Genomic DNA, 9,953 nt, shown 5'->3' with positions numbered 1-9,953 from the left:
CTGTTACTCTTATAATGTTTGCTTATGCATTGTTGATCACTCATGCTATGTTGCATTCAGTATGAGCAGAAAACATAGGCTACCATTCTTGCAGTACATTTTTTAAATGTCTTATTGCCCATTGTAGAAGATCTTAAACGGAATGCCTAAAATGAGTAGGAAAGGTTGAATCTCCTTTTCAAAGCATCCTGTTGATACGCTACTAACATTAAATGTAATTAAATACAGTAATGAAACATTTTTCATATGAAATGTCAGAGGGATGTTTTTTTTACAAGCACAATTAATATTATTAAAATTAATCTCCTGTGTTGAACCTTGGCACTGGACAATTTTATAGAATGTATTTTATGTTGTGAATAAAGTAATTATGTAGGGTAAAACTTGCCACAAAGGCAAAACTGTCCTAAAAACAAGCCTTGAGACATGACAAGAGGAGATTGGGAGCTACTGTCAATACCAGTAATTACAAAAACAACAACGCTTATTTAGAAGATTGTTGTTTTCTTGTTATTTTCAATAGAGGTAGTGTGAAACGCATTTCAATCTACAAGATATGGGCCATACTGTATATACGTGTTGTAACTGTTTGCCTACTGTGTTATAAGTCAGATGATCACACAGTGAGGCAACACGGATATATGGTGAAGAAAACTGTACAAACAGACAGTGAAGGGGTTGTAGATAGGTGGAGGATAGAGCCCTACTCAAGCTACTGACTGACTAACTGTGTCATGGTTGGTTGTTGGTTGTAAAGAACTATCTGTGGTGGTGATGGTGTTTCATTTTGTAGTCCCCGCCGTAGAGAGAGGTCTCCTGCCCTGTGACGAGACTAGTGTGTCACCTCCAGTCCTGATGGGGGGGGCTGGCTGGGAAGCTGGCTGGATGATCGAGGGTGGAGGTTAGGGCTGTCTGGACGGTGGTGGAGGAAGAGGGTGGAGGGATCAGTTGGACGTGTCCGAGTGAACACTTCCGGGTCCTTCTGTGGGTGATGTCACTGACGAGGGGGTGGTAGCATCCTGCCAGCCTCCGTTTGCCTGAGAGAGAGACAGGAGAGACAGGAGGAGAGATGAAATATGAGCACAGGTATAGGACACTAATTATAGCCATAACATAGGTTTTCTATGTCTTTGCTTCTTCTTTTTCTCTTCTCTTTCAGAGTACATATTCATTATACAGTTCAATAGGTTTATAATATCATCTTATCTGCAGTATTGAATGCCGTATCTGTGAAGTCCTGAGGACACATGTAGTAGCTACGGTATGAGCTTTACTAATGCTAGAACGACCCTTAAACAACGAAACCTACATTCCACTAAAGCCTCAAGCCAAATTGGAAGAACATCTGATTCACTCAAATTACAGTAACCTAGACCTCATATTTCAGAACAGAATTGTCACAAAAATGCTACTTGTTTGAAGCAACTGAAAATTCTGTAAACCACACATATACCTTTCAGATCACATGCAGTATGCTCAAATTTCTATAATGAAGACAATTTTGTCTTCACTTCAAAACCAATACTGCATTCTTGTATCACTGGGGTTGAGATAAATGCCTGTTACATTCAATGACACACATAATAACAGTGGCAACGTCTTAAAAGGACCTTAAAACCAAAGTCACGAAACAGTCATAAAAGGAATCAATGGTCGCCAATTGTGACATTGGGAGATTGAATGAAAACACAATGAGAGACGCGTAAGCCATTTCCAATCCCGGAGACAGGCCTGCTAAAGAGCTTTGGGATATTAATAGCAAATTTCATGCCATCAGAAAAACTGGAAATGGTCCTTGACAGCCTTTCATTTCAAAGCCTGTTATTTCAGCCAGAAGAAAGTCTGTAATCAAAAATGGAGGAAAAAGAAACATCTTAAAATGTCTGACTTTGGTGACACTCTCTCTGTCTTTTCCAAACTGTAATTACTGCCCTAGCCTACCAGAAAACCCATTATGTAACTGCTCAGTCATTATCAACACAGAGAGACGGGAGTCTTCTCATCGTTTCACAGATAGGACATACTCGTTGATACACTGTTTCTAAGCAGACAGCTTTCCTGGGCTTTGCTTTGTGAATAGGTTTGATACTGGGGTATCAAATTTCACAATCTTTCAACTTCATATTCATCATCTCCAGCACCACCCCAACATCAACATATGTGAAAATTGCACGTTTCTATGTTTTGTATTAAAAAAGATAGAGGAAGATAAGTGTTTCCAATGACATCATCGGTGTGCATCGTGTGATGTTAGCCAATTATGAGTAGGCATTGCCTACTAATTGCCTATTAATTGATTGATGATGTCATTGGAAACACTTATCTTCCTCTATCTTTTTTAATACAAAACATAGAAACGCGCAATTTTCACATATGTTGATGTTGGGGTGGTGCTGGAGATGATGAATATGAAGTAAACAAATTGTGAAATTTCTAACAAATACTATTGCAGTAAAATGCTGCAGAGGCAAGGAAATAAACTAGTAATCAACCCCACTCCAGAATACTAAAATGTAGAAATTATTTCTGTAAGATATGATTACATGTATTATATCTCCCCGAATCCTACATTAAAAATGGGGAACCATATTTGTATGTGATATTGTATAGATTTTTTTTAACGGAAAACAATGTAGGCCTTGTCTGCTCTTACATTTTTATTCCAAACATCACTGGTTATAACAGCTTACCATACAGATAACATTATATCCTTCTCTTATTATGCAGTAAGAGGGTTCTTTAAAAGCTATGAAAGAGAATATTGTGGCATTTTAGGACGTGGTACAGCAAGCAAGGGGTCCAAGGATAACCATATCCATGAGGTCAGAGTGCTGTCTAAGAACAGGGATTGAACACGTTAGTAGTGCTCTCTCAGGGTTATCACAGCCTGTTCTGTGGGAGGGAGATGAGTGGAGAGCAAGCCGGGAAAGGAGGGGGGATTTGAATACACACTACATACCCCAACATTTTTTACAGGAGGCATTTCATCTCATTATCATATGGCCATTGATGCACGACGAGCGAGGCGTAGGGACGGGAGAGGAAGCCAGAAGCCTAGCCGTGTGGCTGTGTGTGACTGTGACCGTCCTCTCTCGTCGTAGCTCTCACCGACCCACACTGCCTCGGCTCGCTGTCAGGGCCATTAGTGTGGCGGGAGCATGATCTGAGCAATGCGCTTGGATTGCTGTCCCAAGTCCACACTCCGCTCTCCTTGTGTCTGTCTTATTGATTTTCCCTTTTACGACACGGCTTGTCGCTGTGAATTTCCCTGCTGTTTGCAGCCGCCAGCTAACCCCCCCCCCATCCTCCCCTCCTCTCCCCTCACCCAAAACAAACACACATTCCCCCAAACCCAAACCCCCCACCCCCATCCCCTATAAAATAAGAAAAAAATATAACATGGTGGAAATACGCCCCCATGTTATGCCCCTCAGTGCTCTATCTAGGGGCTAGCAGTTTGGCTAGTTTTATTTTTAATGTGACTCTACTCTGGGGTTGTTCTGATAGGGTTTTAACAGGGCCTTGCGATCCGCTGTGATAATAAGGGTCAGGTGGTTAGTGGGGGTGTTGGGGGCGTCCGATCCACGCGTCAAAGGATGTGTCACCTGTTTGTGCCATTCCTGCACGGCCTTATGGCCGTGATTGGCTGCAGGTGCTACGGGAGAGCTGATTGGACATGACAGGCTCAGGCGGCCACTCCGTGTGTGTGTGTGGCCGGCCCCACGCCGTTCTGGCGTTCTGCCTGTGGCGCGACCGATACAGAAGCAATCAACTAGGTGACTGTGTTGGAGCTGAGACAAGTCCTACTAAGTGGCATTCTGAGCCCTATGGCTTTGAAATAATTGGTAGGGGAAGAGAAAGCAAAAAAAGCTTGTGGTTTTCTCTCCTTACATTGATGCCCTGCGGACTGTACATCTGGCTGGCTGTGAGGCCCTCACTGTATCCGCCTGTCTGACTGATAACATGGCGAAGGGTATCCACCTGAAAACACAACAGAGGAACACAAACAAAGCAAGGTCAGAGAACAGAAGATAAACACTGCAAGACAAAAACAAGAAGGAAGAACTATACAGTAAAGGCAGAGAAAACACACAGGAAATACATCCAGCCATGGACAATAAAAAGCAAGATAAGCAAAACATGTTATTACGTATTTAGAAGACTGTCGAAAGGATGAATTAATAATAGCTGCAGAGAGCACTGAATTATTTCATCATTACACTCACTGTAATGTTTTAGTAACAATGGTGGAAAACGATACTTTTGAAAACCCTATGGTGTGGTGCTATTATCGGCCCATGGGGATGTAGACACTGGAGGAGTACTGAGATGCCTCTGGTGCGTTTAGGATAGATTACAAGGCCTATTCTTAGGGAGGTGGGTCTGTTCCTATAGTAGTATCTTCTGCACTGCTTAGTTATAGGGCCCTACCTGTGACTGCACGTTGGCTCCCACCTGAGCCCCTTGGTACGAGTCCCCATTGAGAGACTGCACGCTCATGAACAAGTCACCGGAGTTTGACATGTTAAAAGATCCAGCAGAACCTGGAAGAGGAGAGAGGGAGCACTGGAATCACAGAGCAGAGAGAAATAGGAGCAAGCAGAGCAGGATTCAGCCACTTGGCCCCGTCCAGGGTTAGACCCGGAGAAGCACCATGCAAAGTGTTAGCAGCCAAACAAATGCAGTTAGCGCTAGAGAAAATGTTAGAAATAGAGCTAGAGTTAGGGTTAGGGCCAGAGCGAGCAGACAGATTACAGAATGGCAGCATAAAGCTGTGGGAAGTCGAGTACAGCCGTCAGATGTGCTGTTGTGCCTATTTGTCAACATGAAAGTAGAATGATAGTATGGTTCTACAGTCAAAGTATTAATGAAGATTAATGAATTCAGTAAATTCAACTGGTACAACACAAATAAAATGTTCTGTATTGAGATAAAGTACAAGAAAATGTGTGTTAATTGAAAAGAAGACAACAGGGAAGAAAGCACTGGGAGACTTGATATGGGGTCCTGGTATCCTACTCTTGGACAAAGCCATTTTTCATTTTTTCCTTTTGACTTGAGCATAGAAAAATGCCCTTGACTGATATAGAGTGTATTCAGAGCCTTCCAAATATTGTAGCCTATCTGTAAAAGGGTAACCCATTGGTATTGTTCTTTAGTCTCACCTGCAGAATTTGGAGTGGAGGGTGAGTTAGCCTGGCTTCCGTGTGAGGAAACGTTGGTCGCGTTCACGGCAGTTTTGGCAGCGTACATGTTGGCTTCTTCCTGGAACTTTCCAATGTTTTTCTTGTATCTGATTCGTTTGTTTCCGAACCAGTTGGAAACCTGTACAAACAACGTGCAAATTGTAAATGCTTACACAATGTTAATGTTACACAAATCATTTCCCACATTTCTAATGAGCAAATTGTGAGTGTGAAATCAGAATCAGAATGAGTTCTGCATGCATGGCCCTCCACTGTCTGGCATATCCTATCTGACACTGAAGAAAGACTTTTTTCTGCGTCCCAAATGGCACCCTATTCCCATTGTAGTGCACTACTTTTAACCAGAGCCCTATGGGCCCTGGTCAAAGGTAGTGCAGTACATAGGGAATAGGGTGCCATTTGGGACACAGCCTTTGAGGTAGTAGTGAGCGCTACCACTCGCTACATAGACCGGTGCTGTGAATCCACATTAGTGGCAGAAGGGAATGATTGCCAACAACAGTCTCATTATGTCAGTATGACTGCAGCTATCATCAGAGCTCACGCTAGCACCAATCAGTCAACATCCGCTATCTAACACCCATTACAGCTAATGGACTCCCCGATGAAGCTACCAGGATAAGCCAGCTAGTGCTAATGATAAACAATATTAAAATAAAAACGAAATCAATCCTGTTGCTAAGTTTGAACAAATGCAGAGAGAAGGTAGGTAAACATGTTATCTTATTATAGACCCAGGAACGCATAGGATGAGTCCCAAATGCCACTCCATTCTCTACGGGAGCTGGTCAAAAAGGGCTCTGGTCAAAAGTAGCGAACTATATAGGGAAAAGGGTGCAATTTGGGGCACAGACAGATGCTCAACTAATCATTCAGACACTGAAGCCCGTTGTTTTCATCAATCAACGCCCAGATGCATCCTCAAAATAATTTGGTATAAACTTAATGAAACCGTTTGAGGAGATGATGGACGTGAAACACATGACATTACTGCTGTTTACCTTTATTGTTAGTGCATTCTTAATAACATTATCAATCATCATATTACACTATTAATTTAGTCCCTGCGATGTAGCCTATGAATGAAGAAAATAATGTAATCTTCATATCTTGAAGGCCCAGTGCAGTCAAAAACCTGATTTTCCAGTTTTGAATATATCTTTCCACACTATGAGGTTGGAATAATACTGTGAAATTGTGAAAATGATAACAATGCCCTTTTACATTATCCACTACTGCCTCTAGTCCTGTTCTACATGTACTGTGGCCTTCCTGAAGACAGGTGGCACTGTACTATACTGTACCTGTGAAACTGTGATGGAGCACTTCTTGGCCAGCTCTTCCTTGGCCTCTTCACTAGGGTAGGGGTTAGACAGGTGTGAGTAGAAGTACTCATTCAGGATCTCTGTCGCCTGTTTGTTGAAGTTCCTTCTTTTCCGTCTGCAAGGAGAATTATATAAATTGGTTAGTTAGGACCAGAATAAACACTATGTAAAATAGATACAGTTAATACCGCCCGGTCAAAGCATATACAAATCTGAAGCCTACATAGAGTAAATGTGTCAAAGCCACTTGCGGTAAACAGGCAAAACTGGGGCACCTCATAAAGTAACAATACAACTACCACCCAATTCGATCCAATACCTTCCATACAACTGCCACCCCATTCAATACAGCTGCCTAAGCTGGTATGAAATATGTTTTCTTTGTGGAGGTTCACTAATAGAAATGAACACTGCCTGCAAATCCTGACAAACAACAGAACACTGCCCTTCCTTATTAAAGGATAGAAAACGTGCTGTAAGCATGCGCTGATGCTAGTTCAGTTCACTGACCCCTCCATCTCTTCCTCCTTCCCCATCTCCACCCTCTATCAGGTTAAGTCTGCATGTGCCACAACTCATGAGAGGGCTTTACATAAGCTAGGTAGGGAACCCTGTAAAATGCTTGCTTCCATGCATCGTATCGATTGACTGGTGAAAGAGATTTGTGCTGAAATCTTCGTCCCGCACTCCAAAAGCCTGCTTGAGAATATGTAAATGTGCACAGCATGGTGCTAGGGCAGGCTGCAGAGTAATCAGTAAAGCTGAGACTGGTTGGGAGGCAGTCTCTCTCTCTCTCTCTCTCTCTCTCTCTCTCTCTCTCTCTCTCTCTCTCTCTCTCTCTCTCTCTCTCTCTCTCTCTCTCTCTCACTCTAACTGAAAGCCCTTCCCTCCTTCCCCTGCCTCCCTCCCTGCACCACAGCCACAATCATTTGCAAAATAATAGAGGGGGAGCTTTGTGAGAAGAGCACAAGCCTAATTTAAATGTTATGCTTCCGACTCAGAGTGAGATTTATCCTCAGAGAAATGTATGCAAATCCAAAACATGCATCAAAAGGAACAAGGGATTATATTAAAAAAGGGAAATATTTAGCGTTATGGAGCCTGGAGAGAGGAGAGAATTGTCAGTGGCCAAGCAGCCATGTATGTGCTGGTCCAAATGGCACCCATAGATGTACTGTATGTAGGCACAAAGCTTTGGTTGATTTTGGAAGATCAGTTTTGATGATGTTGTATAGAATGGTGGTAAGCTGTAGAGTAACATGCTGTGAACATGACTGTAAAAGCACCTTATGTGAATAATGCAGTTACAGGTAGGCAAATACTGTAGCTAGCTATGCAAGTCAACAAAACATTGCAGTGGTACAGTGACTTTGTATATGGTAATTTGTACCGCTGTAGGCACACACACAGACACACACCTGGCGTCGAGGAAGCGTGAGCGCAGGATCATGACGGCTTCGCAGGTGCTCTGTTTGAGCTGCATCTGGATGGAGCTGAACTTGCGGTGGATGATCCCCACCATGCGTTCTATCTCCTTGGGAGAGATGGGCCGCGTGCGACTCTGCTCCCTCAGCAGGTTCATCACATGGGTAGTGAACTCGTTACAAGCCTGCAGAGGGGGGGAAAACAGACAAAGACAGAGAAGGGGATCAGATAGATAGAGCAATCTGGTTTGTTACATTTACATTTTAGTCATTTAGCAGACACTCTTATCCAGAGTGACATCAGTTTTCATCAATCTTGATGACAAAATAAATGTTGTTGGTGAGAGTTTTGATAGCAGCCACACCATGATGATGGTGACATACTATATGGCTATTGCCAGGCTGGGTGGTGTCCTCTAGCATTAGACTAAAGCAGTGTTTGCGTACAGCGCAAAAATATACTGTATGGTACTCTATATCAATCAAGGTCTTGCACAAAGACAGAAAGGAAAAATTAGATGCAAATCAAGAGGTGTTTAATGTATTTAGTTCTGGGAATGCTTCCATGTTGTGAAGCCAAGGAGGAAAATAAGTGGTGATATTTTTTATATTAAACAGAAGTGGCAATGGCAACTGTAAGTGTCGTTTTTCAGAAAGGAGACATGGAGAAATGACAGCTGCTAGTCCCTGCTGACGAGCAGCAAACCTTCTCTTCTCACCGCAGTAGAGTCGCAGCTGAGCGGGTTGAGAGATCAACATGCCATGATGATACACTCACCCTCCTGTGTGGCACCAGGCGTGAACCTGACATGATATTACAGTATGCCTCTGTCTCTCTCCCTCTTTCTCTCCCCATCTTTTTCTCTTCCTCTCGAACTCTTTCTTGTTCTCTCTCTCCCTCTTTCCCTGTCTCTCTCCCAGTATTTTCTTGTTCTCTTTCTCCTTCTAATTCTCTCACTCACTTTCTCTTTCTCTCTCTCCCTGTCACTTCAATATGTCTGTCATATTCACACGCATCTCAAAGGGCCTTTACTGACATGAAAGCAATAGTTATCAAAGCAGAAGGATGTGAATGAAGAGAGACAGTAACAAGACAAAGGACAACAATACAAAAATGTTTGTACAACGAATGTAAATGACAGTGAATAGGTGGGGATGATATGAGAGGTAAGGTGCAGAGTGGTCATGCGGTTAGTGTCATACAGTGATGCATGGGGATGACAGTGAAGCCATCTGGTACAGCCCCAGATAGACTATAGACATAATGTCATCATAACAACATTGGTTAACACACACACACAGACCAAGCACAGAAACGTATATCCTGGTTCTTGTGTATGTGGGCCTTATCTGAAACAAAATACATGCAAACATGGTATAGTGCAATGTACTGCTTATGATTCTACTGGAAGCATCTAAAGCGAGCAGACATAGCATAAATTACAAATGAACATATATACATAATTAAATATATAGAAAAATTATAAATAAAAAACCTGTTAAATCACTACTAAATTGTGGTAATAAATTATAAGTGAGTTATAGTATTTTTTCTCCGTAAGCAACACTACTGCTTTAAAAGACTGGGTTGCCATCCAGTTCCTAATCCTGAACCTGACAGTGAAGGTCTGTTCCCTATCACTGAGATTGTAAGGGAGGGAAGCGTGGTATAAAATGCTGGGTTTGAAAGCTCTGGGTTGTAAATAAAAACACTGGAGCCAAGTTCACATTAGATTTAGTTACTAACCAAGCTTTATAAATACTCGTCAGATGTGAGAAATGTCCTTGATTCAACACATCCCAAAGTGTGTCTATTTGTTAAACAACCTAACCAAAGTAAAATAATGTTATTAACTAATGATATTATGACTATAAAATATATTATCTCTCTATATAGTGTATGGTAGGGCAGTGGTCTGCAGTGGAGGAGTACCTTGTTTCCGTTGCCATGACTCCCTGTGTAACTCTCCCCCCTCCATCCGCACTGGGATACCATC

The 9,953-nt window shown here is 42.4% G+C and overlaps 1 protein-coding gene across 2 annotated transcripts in view; it reads right to left on the bottom strand.

The window, feature by feature from the left end:
• Positions 1 to 829: 829 nt before the first annotated feature.
• Positions 830 to 9,953, bottom strand: part of pbx1b (pre-B-cell leukemia homeobox 1b) — a 101,716-nt gene continuing 92,592 nt past the window's right edge. Inside the window, exons 4-9 of one of the 2 annotated variants that reach the window (XM_084185952.1) lie at positions 7,951 to 8,141; positions 6,470 to 6,647; positions 5,166 to 5,325; positions 4,432 to 4,544; positions 3,892 to 3,981; positions 830 to 1,037 (exon numbers count right to left, since the gene is read on the bottom strand). In XM_084185952.1, the coding sequence (XP_084042078.1) occupies positions 945 to 1,037; positions 3,892 to 3,981; positions 4,432 to 4,544; positions 5,166 to 5,325; positions 6,470 to 6,647; positions 7,951 to 8,141 (825 nt within the window). In that variant the 3' untranslated portion in view covers positions 830 to 944. The remainder of the gene's footprint in view (positions 1,038 to 3,891; positions 3,982 to 4,431; positions 4,545 to 5,165; positions 5,326 to 6,469; positions 6,648 to 7,950; positions 8,142 to 9,953) is intronic. The other variant, XM_084185953.1, reaches the window with a different exon arrangement.

Source organism: Coregonus lavaretus, assembly GCF_964263955.1.
Source record: "Coregonus lavaretus genome assembly, chromosome: 21".
Classification (NCBI taxonomy): domain Eukaryota; kingdom Metazoa; phylum Chordata; class Actinopteri; order Salmoniformes; family Salmonidae; genus Coregonus; species Coregonus lavaretus.
The sequence above is the reverse complement of the archived record's forward strand: the minus strand, read 5'-3'. Positions and strand labels throughout refer to the sequence as shown.